Source organism: Triturus cristatus, chromosome 10, assembly GCF_964204655.1.
Source record: "Triturus cristatus chromosome 10, aTriCri1.1, whole genome shotgun sequence".
Classification (NCBI taxonomy): domain Eukaryota; kingdom Metazoa; phylum Chordata; class Amphibia; order Caudata; family Salamandridae; genus Triturus; species Triturus cristatus.
Window position 1 is genome coordinate 1,123,858,066 of NC_140593.1, and position 15,851 is coordinate 1,123,873,916.

Sequence of the window (15,851 nt, forward strand, 5' to 3'; positions counted from 1 at the left end):
TAAATATTTCACTGTCTTACCTCATTGGTGGGGTCAATGCAATAAACACTGTCCTTGTGTGGATCATACTCTTGAACTCTTTTCATGCCACAGGTCTTACATGGGCGGAAAAGGCCTTTTTAATCAGACATGCTGGTCAAGATAGATTTCCAGGAATAAATTCCAGAAAGTTTGAAGAAAAAACTTAGTAGAACTCAGGGAGACTCCATTCACACGCGACGTGAGGTGAAAATCTGAGGGAAACTGATTCTGCTGGGAGAGTTCTAGAGGGTATTCACAGCTGATTGGTTGTATTCAACATTTGGTCCTTTTTTAAAAAGGACATAGATCGGCTATTTATAACATGGCTTTGGGCCATTATAGCCTATGATATTTATTAACTACTGCTTGATTATGTTACCGTGGGACTCCTATCTCGACGACGGGGAATAATTCAAGGATGGGAATCTATGAAAGATACCCCAATACTGGATAAGTATTTATAAGACAAAATACATGTTGCTATGTACGTAAGTCAATACTAAAGTCAAATAGATAAGTCATATGTTCCCCAAGGAGCTAAAAATAAAACTGTATATATATATTTTTATCCAGATTTTGAATCCATACTTTCCAACTGTTCATTTGGTCAGAAGGCTATTTACATCATTGTGTTTTCACAAGATGCTGTTGACAAATCTAGGAACCATGTTGAAAGGCAGCTGCTTAACTGTAAATTACTTATTTCATTAGATTTTTGAAGCCTCAAATGCCACCAAAAGATTAAATGCAAACCTGCATTACATAAATGTTGCTTATAACTTACCACCGGTTACGTATGATCTTGCCTACATCAGTATCGATATTCAGCATTGAAATATAGGCGTACACAATTCCATAGACGGTGTCCATTTTGCCCACACACTGCAAAGCTTTTGCCTTCAGCTGCTTCACTGTGTATACATCAACAATAGATTGCACTAGGAATCAAATCGACATTTCGACAAATTAGTATTTCTTTTTCATTTAAGAGGCCTGCAGTTTTCAACTTTCATTCAGTGAGTCAAATTTCTCAGTGAGAGGAGATTTTCCAGAAAACAGTTGTAAGGATCTATAGTGATACTATGTTCGGTTATGCATGGGCTGTGCCAATACTGCGAGAGCATGATACTGGCGTCTGGGAGCTAGGGGTAGTCCGGCTGTTAATTAAAGTTACATGATAGAAGGATTGAGCCCTGGCTAAAACTACAATGCTGTGGCTGTGAAGGACCTAACATGGAATAAAGAACATACCTCCTAAGCGGATCCAGACTAGTCTACTTCCAATTACAACAAAATCAGGAGTCAGGAAATCACAAAACATTCCCCCACATTGCCCAAATTACAATGATTACTTGGGGCAAAATCTATGATTTAATTTCTTCACCTAAATCACAGAGCATTCATGGACACGCCCTCCATAGTGGGGCAGTCAACAGCAGAGCATCATTTTCCCCTCTATTAGTCACTTGGGTCTGAAGGAAAAACAGAGGTGATTTTCTAATAATGTCTCTAAGAGACATAGCCATCTTGCTCGGAGTAATAAGTGTTAAAAGGGAAAATGTAGAACTTAGACAAGTGCCAGTCAACTTTGTGAGCTTGTTGAGGCGATCGAATATTGCCGGAGTGGTATTATCGTGCAGCAGTACTGAAACGTTTAGGTCATCATGGCTATGCAGAGGCATATATCTAGTCTACAACTACAGTGTGGTCTTTTCGGCCTCTAAGGCAGGAAGCTTAGCAATAACTCACCCACAATCCCCAGAATCGTTTTGTAATTGTGAGCAAATAGTTTCCTAATCAGGGTGAGGTAATACAATTTGGTCACCACGTAACACTAGCATCATAGTATACACAAGGCTAGGCCTTGATGGATTCTCAGCTAGGGCATATTACTTGGAGATTGTGAGTTTATGCTGGCAGTGTGACAATGCCACAGGAGTTCCTGGCTATATGAAGTTGAGTACATGCTAAGTTTAGGAACAGTTGGTTGATGGGCACGCAGTTCCCTTGCCCTCCTAAATAAATGTGAGATGTAATATCGTGATTTCAGGTTGTCCTCTCCGGTGTTTTGCTTTTTTTTTTTATATATATAATTACGTATTGCAGTTGTTCAGCAAGAAACGTTTTCAGCTAGAATACCTTAAATTAATCAATTCAAATGGTCTCTAAAAATATCAATTTTATCCTTCCACCACAAAAAAATTAGCCTGTGTTGATGAGAATTTAAGTGTAACTGTGGCTGAATGAGACTGTGGAATAAATAGTCTGTTTTGTGAAGCACAGTCTCAGAGGGGACTTTTAGGCTTACCACCTCAATTCATTGGACTTATTAACATATTGATATAATACAATAAAATTGAGGTGGGCCAGAAGAGGACCATTGTGTGAGATGTGGACTCTAAAGTGCTATTCTGGTCCCCCCTCAGACCAGACTTTACACATTTTTCATACAAGGTTATAAATTTCACTAGGTTGCAGTTGAGTTGTGGGTCATTTGGATCAAGACATTTTAGTATTGCTGCTCTACAGGTAAGAATGCCTCTTATATTAAATTGTTTTTTCAGTAACAGAAGACAATATGGTTTTAAGGTTGGTCAGACGCAGATTAGGTGAATTAAGTCCTGGTTCAGTGCTCCACAAAGGCTGCATGATTTCGAGCCTTTGCATTGCCAGCTTGGTTGGTCAGCATTTGAGGGAATTGAGCGAGACGTAGAGCTAAAAACTTTGTTTTCAAATATGGGGAGTATGACTGGTTTAAATACGTTGACGGTTGCAGTTTAGTATACGACTGCAAGACCATCCATGCATGGGCTCGCTTGCTTAAACTTATTTTGTCCTCCGTTAGCGAGTGCCTTATGGCCACTTTCTTTAGCGAAAGAAAGGAAATGGAAGATTTAATTGCTGGAGACCTGTAGTATTTGTGAGTTTTAAGGATGAACGTAGGTACTTAGTGTAGGCAGACTGAGGATCATCGTCTAGGGCCCGCCACAGTGCATTATTAATTGGGTTTTGCCGGTTAGACCAGATTTTGTACCATATTTTTATTGTTATGTATCTTCTTTGTACGTGCTGCTGCTGCAACCCAAATTCCAATCTCACCTGGGCAGCGCTTAGAGACCTGATGGTATTAAGCGCTTTACAAATTCAAATTAACATTAACATTAGGTGAGGAGGGGCGTGGCTTGGCGCCGATGTAAACAGCAGCAGACCTCGGAGCTCCTCCGCGGCCTCCCTCCGCCGCAAGTGATCCTGATCCTCCGAAGTAGCCCATAGCGCTGCATAATGTAGCGGAATGCTTGGGGCTCCCCTGGCTGCAGTTTCGAGGTGCTGGAGTACCCGTGGGTGAAGAAAAAGGCGACTTTCCCTCTGAGACGGGCTCCGACTCGGCCGCGATCAAAATGGCGGCCGCGATCTGAGACGGGCACTCCCGTCATTGGGGACAGCCGTTAACCCTGGAGACATTGGGAAGATGGCCGAGTAAATCTTCGGCACCACCGTATCCCCTTCCCCCGGCATAGATCCGGCCAAAGATCCTGACCTCTGATGAGAGATCCCATGACCGGAGGGCGAGTGGAGCTCGTCCGTGCTTTTTCGGACTTTGACGCTTCCTGTGGCCTCGAGATCCGGACCCCGATCGTCTGGGCCTGCACGCGCCCGGTCAGCCAGGAGCCGGAGTGAGCCGCTGTGCCGGCGCTGTGCGGCTGCGAGGCGGCCGCCGCGGACCGGAAGTCGCCGGTCGGTGGTCCGCCTGAGCGGGTGAGGGCGTTTCTGTGCTGACCCGCGGCGGCAATGGGCGATGAGTGAAGGCCGGAGTGCGGCTTGAAGCGGCCTCCCCGGGGGCATGTGTTGCCGGCAGTGGTGTGGGGACCTTGTAAGGTCGCGCCTCGGCGTGTGAACATTTTCGGATCCCCTGCGGATGCACGCGGCGGTCGGCCCGCGCGCTGCATTCAGCGGCTGAGCACAATACTGGCGAGACTGGGACCAAACGCACGCAGTACCACAAGTGCACACAATGGCCATAGCGAGGGGCTGTGACATTTATTAGTGACCCGGCATGCGCTTGTGGACGCCAGAAACACAGAGCTGAGAGGGGGCAGTGGCTGATGCTGCAATGGGGAGAGTGCTGGTAAACAGAGCACGAAGAGCAAGTGCTGCTACCCGGCTGGTTCTTGATCGGCTGCCCCAATGGCTGTGTGAGTATCGCTGGAAGCAGAGTACAGGGGGCCGCCCGCAGATGGTGGAAGGGTGCTCTCAGCGAAGTCTTGGCCTCCCACCTGACAATCGTGTCTCCCCTCGGGCTGTGGCTTGACTCCCCTGGCGGTGCCCAGAGCGCTTCTCCGCACGTGGAGACTTCCGGGGGTGGGGATACACACCGCCATTGGCAAAGTGATCCGGCGAACCTGCGGAAAGAGTATAGACAACTGAATCAGTGCCTGCACTACCCCGCCGTGTGCACTGGCGGCGGCTGGCGTACCAGCTGCGGTCTGTGAGCCGAGTGTGATGACGGGGAGGAATGAAGCGAACAGGGCCTCGGCCAGAGGTCCCGGATCATCTAAACTGACCCAGTCCAACCAGCTTGATAGGTACACGCTACCTAAAGGCTCACCTTCCGACACCAGCGGCGCACCTAAGTCCGCGAAGGACCTCGAGAGTGCAACCCCGGAACTGACTCTGCAGGATGTCATGGCCGCCATTACTGGAGTCAAAGAGTCCTTGGAACGCAAAATGGACACCATCTTAATAGACGTTAACCTAATCCGGGCTGATCTCATGAAAACGAGGGAAACAGTCAAAAATCTCGACGTTGAGTCGGCCGCAACGAGAGCCCAGAGGGAGGGCATCGGCTGTTGGCTTTCACCTGTCGCGGCGCAGACCTATTGGGGATTGCCTCCTGTTCACGACCCCCCCCCTGCCCACGGTAACGTCCAGCGGTACAGCATTGCGCTGGCTGCCTGCTCGCTGCTGGGGGGGGGTGTTTCTGTCTCGTCCGCTGCCCGCTTCGCCCTCCCTCTGCCAAACTCCAGCTCCCCGGTGCCGTCCCGGACTGCTGCCGCTGTGGGGGCGCAGCCTCCGCTGACATACGGCTCCGTCCTGGCTGCCCTGCGGGACTTTCGGCTGCGATTATGTGCCGGCTTGCAAACGCTCAGTGAGCGGTTCGATACCATACTGCCTGCTGCGGGTCGTGAGCGCCCTGCTTGTGATCAACGAGATGTGAGTCGGCCAGTGCTCTGGTCCTCCTGCGGGGAAGCGGCGACCGGGTATAACAGTGCTACATTGGAGTCCGCAGTTGGCTTTCCCGGTACCCAGGATCGCACGCCCTCCTGTTCGATGGCGGATACTTTGATTCCCCGGTCGTTGCTCCCTGCTTTGATGTTGCCTGTCTCACCGCGCCCGCAGGAGCTGCCAGCGGAGCCACAACTGACGCCCACGAGGAACCGTGCACGGTGGTCTACGGCTCCTTTTATACGGAACTTATGTACTTTACAAGCCAGGTTTGGATTTCATGTGGTGTGCAAGGGGACTTTGTTGGATGATCGGTGGCCATTTTGTGACTTTGCTTCTCCTTCTTCTTCCGCGCGGCCATATTGTCTCTGTTTGTTTGGGATGCGGGGCCTTCACGAGGGGGCGGGCCTACTCGTAAGCCCGCGAACGGGCCAGGGCTAGATTGTTCGATGTCATCATGGTTTCACGGACGGGCTGGACTGGGACTGGAATTGTTGCACATGTTGTACACGCTTGTCGTGATCTGTTTGCCTTCATTTCCTTATTATTGAATGCTCTCTTCACACGACCGTCTTTGGGTGTAGTGGGGTTTCAGTGTGTGGAGGTTGGGTGGGCCGGGGGTGTCGGGTGCTCAGTGGTTGCGTGGGCTCCCCCCCGCCTTTTTCTTTCTTTCTTCCCTTAGTTTCTTCACTCTATTCCTACTTTCTTTCTCGTCTATATTTCGGGTTCATTGGGCGACAGGCACTATGCTGGGGGGGGGGTAGGCCGTAGCCTCCGCATTGGTGTTGGGTGGGGGGGTAAATTACTGTTTTCTCTTAGTTCTATGGGCCTCTTTCTTCATCTCTCTGCGCTATACTTGTTTCGATTCCGGGTCCGGGTGTGGGGTGGATTGTGAAGGGGCGGCGTTTAGGGGGTGTGTATGCACTAATGCTATGATCCTGTTCTCTAGTTACATCGCCTTACTGTATGTGATTTCTACGGCTGTCTTACCGATGCTGCTGCACTCCAATGTATGAAGATATCTCGCGGACTCGAATCTCCTTGTTCCCTTTTTTCACTGAATCTGTCTCGATAAAATCATTTTAAAAAACCTTAAAATTAACCTTCACTTCTCCTGCCCCAGTGTCACGGATCCCTCCAGTGTAACCCTGAATCGTTGCTTGCCTTGACCGTTGATGCCTAGGGGGTGTACCGTTTGTTTCTGTGCTCAACGTATTGTGGCCGGCCTGATGGTTGTAGGCCCGTATTTGTTCCTTTACTATGCACAAATAAAGGTTTTTAAAAAAAAAAAAAAAAAAAAAAAACATTAGGTGAGGAGTTGCGGGGTAGAGAGAATACTATCTTGTAAGCCTTTGTTTGTAAGGCATCCAGGGTTGCTGCGTCTTTCCCATACTGGATTTCACTTGCATATGCCACTGTGGGTAAGAGTTTAACTTTGATAACTGCTAACAGCGGGGTGAATGATAGACCTTTTGGGTTTCTTGCCATTGAGCAGAAGGCAAATATTAGCCTGTTTCCTTTTTTTGTTTGGGTCTCATCATGTTTTTGAGTAGTGAGTCGATTATCCATGAGCACTCCCAAATACTTGTAGCTGCTAACCACTTCCAAGTCTGTATTGCTGATTTTGAATGGCAGATATTTCTGAGCACGACGACTTATAATCACAGCTTTTGTTTTTGAAGTATTGATTTCCATCAGGTTTCCCTTGGCGAATTGTGCCAGTTCATTGATCTCCATTTGGAGGCCTGTTCGTGTGTGGCTTAACAGCACTATGTCATCTGCATAAGATAGATGGGTGATAGGAAAAATGCCTAGGCGTGTGCTGGATGTGAATTCACCTCATCTAACTTTGAAGAGAGATCGGCCATAAAGAGATTGAACATGTGTGGGGCCAGGACACACCCTTGCTTTAATCTGGCATTTGTGTAGATCTTCCTAGTGAGCCTCTTGCGTCGGCTATTTTGACTTGCATCCAAGTATTCGTATATAGTTGCAATATGGCTCTAAGTGTTGTTTCCTGGAGACCCCACTGCCTTAGTTTATGGCACAGTTGGCCTCCGTTTACTCGATCAAACGCCACTTTGAAGTCTATGAAGCGTAGGTATAAGCTCTTTTGTTGCCGTAGATTCTTAACCCCTTCAGTGCCCGCCCCTTTCCCCGCCCTGTGCCGGCCGTTTCATTAGCGGGCGGGGTTTGTGACGAGCTGGTCTCGTCATGGGCACAGCGCAACCGCGGCCCATGACGAGACCAGCTCGTCACGGGCATTGAAGAGGTTAACTGCTAAAAAACCTAAGGAAAGGAGATTGGTAGTGGTACCAACACCTTTTCAAAATCCCGACTGGTTGAGAGGGATTTTGTTATTGGTCTCTGACCAGTCTAGCAAATCCGATAGAATCAAAGCTGCATAGTATTTTGCTTCTGAGTCAAGTAAGGCGATCATTGGGTAACTGGCTGGATCAGCCGGTCTCCTCCTTTATATACTGAGTTAATTATTGACCCTCTCCAACTCTCCGGCAGGCTATTTGTATTACCCACCTCATGAAAAGGGCGAGACAGCGGGACGTCCCAAAAGTTGGGGTCCTGTTTACAGATTGCTTGTGGTATCCCATTTGGGCCTGGTGCCCCGTCTCGTCTGCCCACTTGAATGACCTTAGCTGTTTTTTCCGCTATATATTGTGGTAATTGTAGGTCTACTGCCATCGTGCACTTTGGAGTGCTTCCTAGTACTTAAGGTTTCCTGACCATTGCTTGTGGTGGCTCGAACTGGAATATTTGACTTGCTACTTTGACTGATGTAACAGGTACGATCAGATTTGTTGACATTGGTTGAATCAATGAGTTACAGACTTTGGAGAAGGAGTGGTTAGATTTTTCCACAGCTTCAACTCTTTTGTCGGGTGCTATATAAAAGGTCGAAGTTATGTGCGTTATCCAACCTGGCTCAGTTACACAGGTGTTGTTTATCACCTTTGTTGGTCTTGTGAGGCCGTTTACTAGTTCCCAGAAAGCTCTTCTGTTTGATCTTTTAGCATTGAATAGGATCTTTGACCATAAGTTGTCTATTTGTTTTTTTTGTCTTCCCAGATTCGTTTTTTATATTGCCTCTTCAGTTTTTGTATTTGATACCATGTGGCTTCAGGCACTGTAGTACCCCTTGTCCGTTTGATTGTTCTTCTTAGTTCTGTTCTTAGGTTTATATCTATTTTATTCAGATGTTTGTTCTGGTCACGTCCAAAGGGTCTAAGCTGGCTGGTTTCCAGCGATTCCTTCAATAGTGTTGTTAGGAATATGGTCCAAGCTTCTATCAAAGAGCCTTCCTGTGCGTCGAGAGTTGCAATCAGTTTCTTTGCCTAATTTCTAATAACGAAGTCAAGTGTCTAGGGAAAGAGGTTGTCAGCACGAGTTGTTGACCCAAGTGGTTTTGGTTTAGTCTCATGTGGTCAGGAATTGAGTGCCAGAGTCTTAGGACAAGGGATGAGAAGGCTTGTTTCGTGGGTTTATTGTTCAGTATTTGGAGGATCACTTTGTCCGTGTTCCTTTTCCCACCATTAACTGCTGTTTTTCCATCAACTAGGAGGGATCCCTATTAGAGATAGATTTGTGAGTTATACTTGTGATTTTAAATTACATTTTTGATTTAAGGGGAAGCCAGTGGGAGTGGGATTCATATGATTGATTTTTTGGCACTGTGAAATGCATTGCAGTGGCATGGAGTATGCTTTTTGGAGGAGCAATGGAGGTTTTGGGTGGGCCAGTGAGGTCATCTGTGTAGGAGAGTAGGGTCTGCTTTCTATGTTCACCCCCACTTTTTGCTTTTGCTTTACTGGTTTTCGACTTAGATGTGGCTGAGGGCCTGCTGATCAGATCCACAGCCCTGCTGTTCTCTCTCTAAATCAATACTATGTACTAAAGGTGCATAACCCAATTGGATAGGATCACCTTATTGGCCCCTGTACAGTGTACCTTAGGTACCCAGGGCATAGGTGTACCCTAGGCCTACCAGGGGCTGCAGCATGTATTATGCCACACCTGGCCTGGCCTTCCATTAGGACACAACTGGCTGATTACTCAGCTGGGGCAAGGTCGTGTAATCACCCCTTGCTTAGGTGTAGTATTCCTATACCTACCTTATATATAGACACATGTGTACCTATCAGCCACTCCTATGGCAGGCCTTAACAATCCTGGAGGCAGAGTGCTTGGTAACATGTGAGATGGTGCTCTAGCATGAGCTGAGCCTGTCTGCAGCTTTCGGAACCATGTCCTTATAGCTGTTCTATGATATAGCCTACCATATACTCTTAAAGTGCCTTATAATCTTAAACGGTTATGGTAACTATGGTTTGGCTTTATCAAAACATGTTGTGTAAGGTGTCTAACACTTTGGAATAATACCCCCATCCCATTTCTGGGGATGAGGATATTATCCCTCCCTTCTAGAGGGAGAAGACATGTTGAAACCTACTTACCCGGTTAAAGTTAACCAGAGCCCCAGCATCACAAAATGGATGCTGCTGCCACGACACAAGTCTGACCTCCTGCTGCTGGGAGTGATCCCGGCACGGGAGGCTTGGACAATAGGTTTCCTGCCTTGGGAGGTGCGAGCACCACCCCAGACAGGCCTTAGTGTATTGGGGCAGGGAGGGATGAAAGAAACGAGACACTGCCTGGGGCACACAAGGTGTCCCATGCATAGTCCAGTTCAAACCGGTGCTGGGGCACTCCAGCCCCATTCCTGGCACGAAACTGGACAAAGGGAAGGGAGTGTAACCACCCCCCTCCCAGGTCCCACCATAAGGCGTGACCTAGCAGGCAACCCAGCCCCCCAGATTAGTATAAGTGTGGGAGCTGGGCCCCAGGAGATTAGATTATCCTGAACCTGCAACTTGAACAGAAACTCTGGACCTTCGACATTCGACGAAAGAAGAAGACTGAAGAATCTCCCTTGTGGCCAAGGAGTGGCTACCCTGTGCAAACAGGCACCATCAAGAGACTTACCCTTTGCTTTGCTGAAGTTCTACGAGGGACCGACTGCAGAGCCTGACCAGAGCCTTGACTTCCAGACTTCTCCGACCCTGATCCACATCCACAGCCGAGCTGAGATCCGTGGAGGCGACGAGAGACGTGGGACCGGCTACCTGGGAAAAGTGGCGAGTATCTTCCCACGCAGCTTCTGAGGTAAGCTCGAAGTTGTGCACCGGGGATTAAGAAGCCCCAACCCCAAGCACCATCTGCACCAAAGATCAGCCCCTCACACTCCACGAGTCCTTGGTGGGGCCCTTCTGCATTTTCCTGCTTGCCGCGTCTGTCCGGTTGCTTGCCCGTTGGCTAGCGGCCTTTGCGACGACACACCTTTGAATTTCCACTGCTGGTTTGGCTCCTCCAAACTGGCTCCTGCTCCTCTGCAAAAGAGAAGCACCCCAGACCTTCCTGGTCTGCACCAGAAGCAAGTCCTCCATTCTTCGTGGGTTCCGCTTGCCAAGGCTTGGTGAGTCCTAGTTCGACTTCGACGCCGCCGACAGCAAGAGCCTTCGTGGGACAGCTCGCCTCCTGGTCCTGGTCGTCCTCGACGTCTCCTGGTACCCATGGCTGCTGTGACAAGCTTCACCTCTTCACCTGCATCTTCACGACATCGCCTGGTTCCTTCCTGGTTCCACGTGATCACTGGCTAGTGACCCAGACTCTGTCCCTTCTGCTTGCAGGTATCCTTCCTTCTTGATCCCAGCCTTGGGATCCACCGGACACTCTTCACTGACTGCCTGTCAGCAACTTTCCTTCAGGCATCCATAGAAGTCCACGACGAAACCCGACGCAAGTTCACACCTATGCACCCGCAGCCCGTGGGCTAGGTAACTTGGGTACTCCGGTGCTCACAAGGGTATTGACTATCCTAGGGTCTATTTTCCGAGTCTCGACTTTCTAGCTATACCAGAAGTGTCCTAAAACTGCTTATTTCTAACTGCTAGTGATTCTATCGACTTTTACGCATTACGCGTGAGTGTTTCCACTCTGCACCTGAATTCTGTGGGCCTCCCACTTCCAAACTGTTGGTAGTGTAGTGTAGCCCCAGCGATTCCCTAGGCCTAGGCCTATCCTATTTCCGTGACAGTGGTCCTTATACCACTTACTTAGTATTTGGTTTGCGTGGCCCCTAGGGCCTAACTGTATTACTTACCTGTGTGACTTAATGTATGCTTAAATAAGACTGTGTTGTACTTACCTCGAATCTCATAAAGAGTGCTGAGGGTTTGACTATAATAAATACACTTTATTTTATATATATATCTGTTGTGGTGTCCTTTCATTTGGTATTCAAGGGATTATATATGGTATAACAGCTGGCTTCACATGCCATTCAGAGTTTAGCCTAAGACTGCTCTTGTCCATGCTACCACTAGGATAGCCGGTCTATAAGGTTGACTTTACAACCAATCACCATAAGGGTTGTTTGGACTGATACAAGGTGTACACTAGAATTAGTGACATCATATATCAGGCCAACTTCTCACAATCATTTCCTCTATTTAAATGGTTGAAAACGAATGCCTGTACTGAATATCTGAAGTGTTACTGAGGGATGGAAAACTTCAGATTCTTTAATGGATGTAGAGGTTTATTTACAAGCCCCTTGTGCCGCACAGTGTGCTGGTCTATATTTACAAGGCCACGCTTTTCATGGCCTTGTCACGTATCACTTTGCGTGAAAGGGTAGTGCCATGGGTGTTACTGTGAGTGTTTCCACACAAAATACACGTGGATTCTGCCGCATTCACAGATTTACAAAGTTTCGTAAACCTGGGAATGCGTCAGAATCTTATGCTTCCCCAGGGGAGGCGTAAGGAGGCGCAATGAGGAGAAGAAAACAAGTTACTTACCTGTAACTTTGGTTCTCCAGTATTGGAAACTTTCATAGATTCCCATGCTTGTATCATTGCCCGTTGTCGGAATGGGAATCCCCAATATACATAAAATAGCAATATAAACCATTACCAAAACAGAACCTAGGCCTAGGCCCATTCTTGTACCTATCCACCTCTTTTTGTAAAAGAGACCAAAAAAAAGAACAACCAATCAGATTAGCCACACCCCCTAGAACCCTCCTTAGAGAAGCTCAGAACCTCAGATTTTCGTAGCCGTTGTGTAACCAAACTACTGAAGATGACAGAGGCTGAGATTTCCCAGGGGAGGCGGGTGGGTCGCATGGGAATCTATGAAAGTTTCCAATACTGGAGAACCAAAGTTACAGGTAGGTAACTTGTTTTCTTACTCCAGTATTGGAACATTCATAGATTCCCATGCTTGTATCAGAGTAGCTAGTAGTTATCAGCACATCTTTTGGAACCATTACCAATATTAAACTAGGAACAAAGCCAACAAATCATGAAGACATTCTCAATGGTCAACACCATACTTAGAAATATCAAAACATAAATACATAAGGTTAAAAAATGTGCTAGAGCTGATAAAACAGTAACATGGAAGGAGGGATGAAAGGGAAAGCTCACCGCTAGTGAAGAGGTTCTTCAGGACTGCTTGGCCGACTGCTGTGTCACTCTGCGTCACATAATCGAGGCAGTAATGCTTTGTAAACGTATGTGTACTGCTCCAGGTCGCTGCACGGCAGTTCTCCCGGATAGGAACACCAGCAAAGAGGGCTGAAGAAGAAGACATTGCCCTCGTGGAATGAGCACGGACTCGCCATTCCAGGGGCTTGCCCACTGCCTTGTGACAATATTGGATAGCATTAGTGATCCAACGAGCGATCCCTGCTTGGAAAGAGGAAATCCCTTACGAGGGTCACTAAAAGACACAAACATTTGAGAAGACTTTCTGGAGTAGCCGGTTGAGGGAAAAAAGTCTTAAGAATTACCGGCTCATTCAAATGAAAGTCCGAAGGAACTCTAGGAATGAATTTTGGGTTAGTACGCAGTACCACTGTTCCTCTTTTGAACTGTAGAAAGGGTTCCTGAATGGTGAGAGCCAGCATTTCTCCCACACGCCTCGCAGAAGTCAAAGCTAGAAGAAGCTCTACCTTCCAGGAGAGGACTTTCAACTCTGCTTTGTGAATCGGTTCAAAAGGAGGCTTCATAAGCTGGGTGACAATCAAGTTCGGATGCCAAAGAGGAGGAGGAGGCTTGACTGGAGGGAAAACTCGAAAAGTCCCTTGATTCAAAAGGATGGAGGCCATTGTTTTGACACCAGATACAGAAACGCTTCCATTTCAATCTGTAAGTCTTATTCGTACTTGGGGCTCTTGCCTGAGAAAGTACCTCTTTACATTCTGCTCAGAAATTCAGACCAAGAAATTCTCGCTGCTCAGGAGCCATGCCGAGAGCTGAAGAGACTGAGGATCCGGATGCCAGACTTGGCCCTGGGACATCGTCAGCAGCAAAGGAATCAGCTGTAAAGGCAGAGGAAGGTCCAGGGAGAGAAGGTGAAGCTCTGTGAACCAAAACTGTCTGGGCCACGCAGGGGCTATCAGAATCATCCTGCACGGTTCTGCTTCCTGAGAAGTCTGGGGATCAGAGGAATGAGGGAAAAAGCGTAAACAAATGCGCCTGACCAGGCCATCGAAAGCGCATTCCCCAACGATCCCGGATGGTGAATCCTGCTTGCATAGAACCGACATTTCTTGTTCTCTGGAGTGGCAAAGAGATCTATGGCAGGTGTGCCCCATTTGTCAAAAACCTTCCGAAGAGCTAAGTTGTCCAGTTCCCACTCGTGACTGACAGACTTCAGTCTGCTGAGAGTGTCCGCTGCTTTGTTGAAGACACCTGGAAGATGTTCCGCTCGGAGTGATATTTCTTGTTGAATTGCCCACTCCCAGATTGATTGGGCTTCTTACGAAAACAGTCGAGATCTGTTGCCTCCTTCCTTGTTTATATAATGCATGGCCGTTGAGTTGTCCATACGTATAAGAACTGTCGACTGTTGAATTCGTGGAAGAAAAGTTTGCAAGGCTAAGCGAATCGCCCTGAGCTCCAGCAGATTGATATTCAACAGACAATGCTGAGGCTGCCACTGGCCGATTACATGAAGATCTTGTAACACCGCTCCCCAGCCTTCGAGAGAGGCGTCCGTAGTTATTATGTGTGGAGCCGGGGCTAGCCTGAAAGACAGACCTTGAGAAATGTTTTCTTTGTTCATCCACCATGACGCAGCCTCTTTAATGGCCTCGGTCACTGAGATCTTGTCGTCGAAGGATCCATCAACTTGGCGCCACTGCAAGTCTAACTCTTCTTGGAGTGGACGCATTCTTAATCTGCAGTGAGGAATCAGGGGTATGCATGAGGAGATGGAACCCTCAGGGACTTGTAGAGGCGAACTGAAAGTGACCTTCTTGTTAACAGTCGGGAAGCCATGGACCTCAGCTTCTCTTGCCTCTCCAAGGTCGGGAAAGCCTTGTTTACGGATGTGTTTAGAACGGCTCCCAGAACTCTGGCTGTCCTTGACGGACGGAGAGAAGACTTCTGTTCGTTGATTGTTAGGCCGAGATTGGAAAACAGGCGTGTACACGTTATGACTGTTTCCTCTGTTGCCTGTTTGGTAGGAGCTTTTAGCAACCAGTCGTCCAGGTAAGGGAAGACCTGGAGCTTTTGGTTCCGCAGAAAGGCTGCTACCGGAGCTAATACTTTTGTGAAGATCCAAGGAGCAGATCGCAGTCCAAAGGGAAGAACCCTGAATTGAAAATGGCTCTTGGCTACTGTGAAGCGAAGAAACCTCCTGTGAGCTGGGTGAATGGGTACGTGAAAATAAGCGTCCTCTAGATCCAGAGTGGCCATTAAATCCCCTGAGTTGAGAAGTCGAAGGATGTCTTGTAGAGAAACCATCCGAAAGGATTGTTTGATGAGATAGGTGTTAAGCTCCCTCAGATCTAGTATAGAGCGCCACTTTTCTAACGTCTTCCGAATCAGGAAGAACCGGGAGTAAAACCCCTTCCCCCCTTGAGAGATAGGGACCGTTCTATAGCTCCTTTGAGGAGCATTTGATGGACCTTTAACCGTAGCAGACGGAGATGTTTCGATACTGTGGCGCGAGGAGGCTTGGATGGTGGTGGTTGGACAAACTCCAGGGTATGGCCGTAATGAATGATGTTTAATACCCAACGGTCTGATGTTATTTGTTGCCAGTTGTGGAGGAAATATGAAACTCTGCCTCCCACTGATGACACAGGAGGAGAGGGGGCAGTAGTCAGAGCCAGCAAGCTGCTATTGGCGCTTAGAGTTGTCTCTGCCCTGGCGACCCTGCCTTCCTCTATTGTTTGAGCGAGAGAAAGAAGAAGAAGATTGATTCTGCTGTTGGTTATAATTCGGCTTGTAGGATTGAGACTGGGAACCATACGAGGAGTACCGTTGTTGTTGGTAACCTCCCCTATATGAAGAGTTACCTCTTCCCCTCGCTCCTCTGAATGGGAACTTACGGTACTGCCTAAGGATTTTGCTGTTTCTGTATCCTTCTTAAATTCTTGGAGCGCCTCATCTATATGTTTTCCAAACAACGCTTCCCCATCAAAAGGCAGATCCAAGATTTTATTCTGGACTTCCGGGCAGAACCAAGTGGCCCGCAACCAGCCCTGTTGGCAAAGGACAGCCGCCCCAGCCAAAGAG

General features: G+C 47.9%; 1 protein-coding gene and 1 long non-coding RNA gene across 2 annotated transcripts in view; one reads left to right on the plus strand and one right to left on the minus strand.

Annotated features, from left to right (window-relative positions):
* Window positions 1-15,851, minus strand: part of MEIOB (meiosis specific with OB-fold) — an 877,351-nt gene that overhangs the window by 235,094 nt on the left and 626,406 nt on the right. The window contains exon 11 of the mRNA XM_085629370.1: window positions 806-959. Within this exon, the coding sequence (XP_085485496.1) occupies window positions 806-959 (154 nt within the window). The remainder of the gene's footprint in view (window positions 1-805; window positions 960-15,851) is intronic.
* LOC146796686 (uncharacterized) overlaps window positions 1-15,851 on the plus strand; it is a 221,305-nt gene that overhangs the window by 128,029 nt on the left and 77,425 nt on the right. The gene's annotated exons all lie outside the window — the stretch shown is intronic.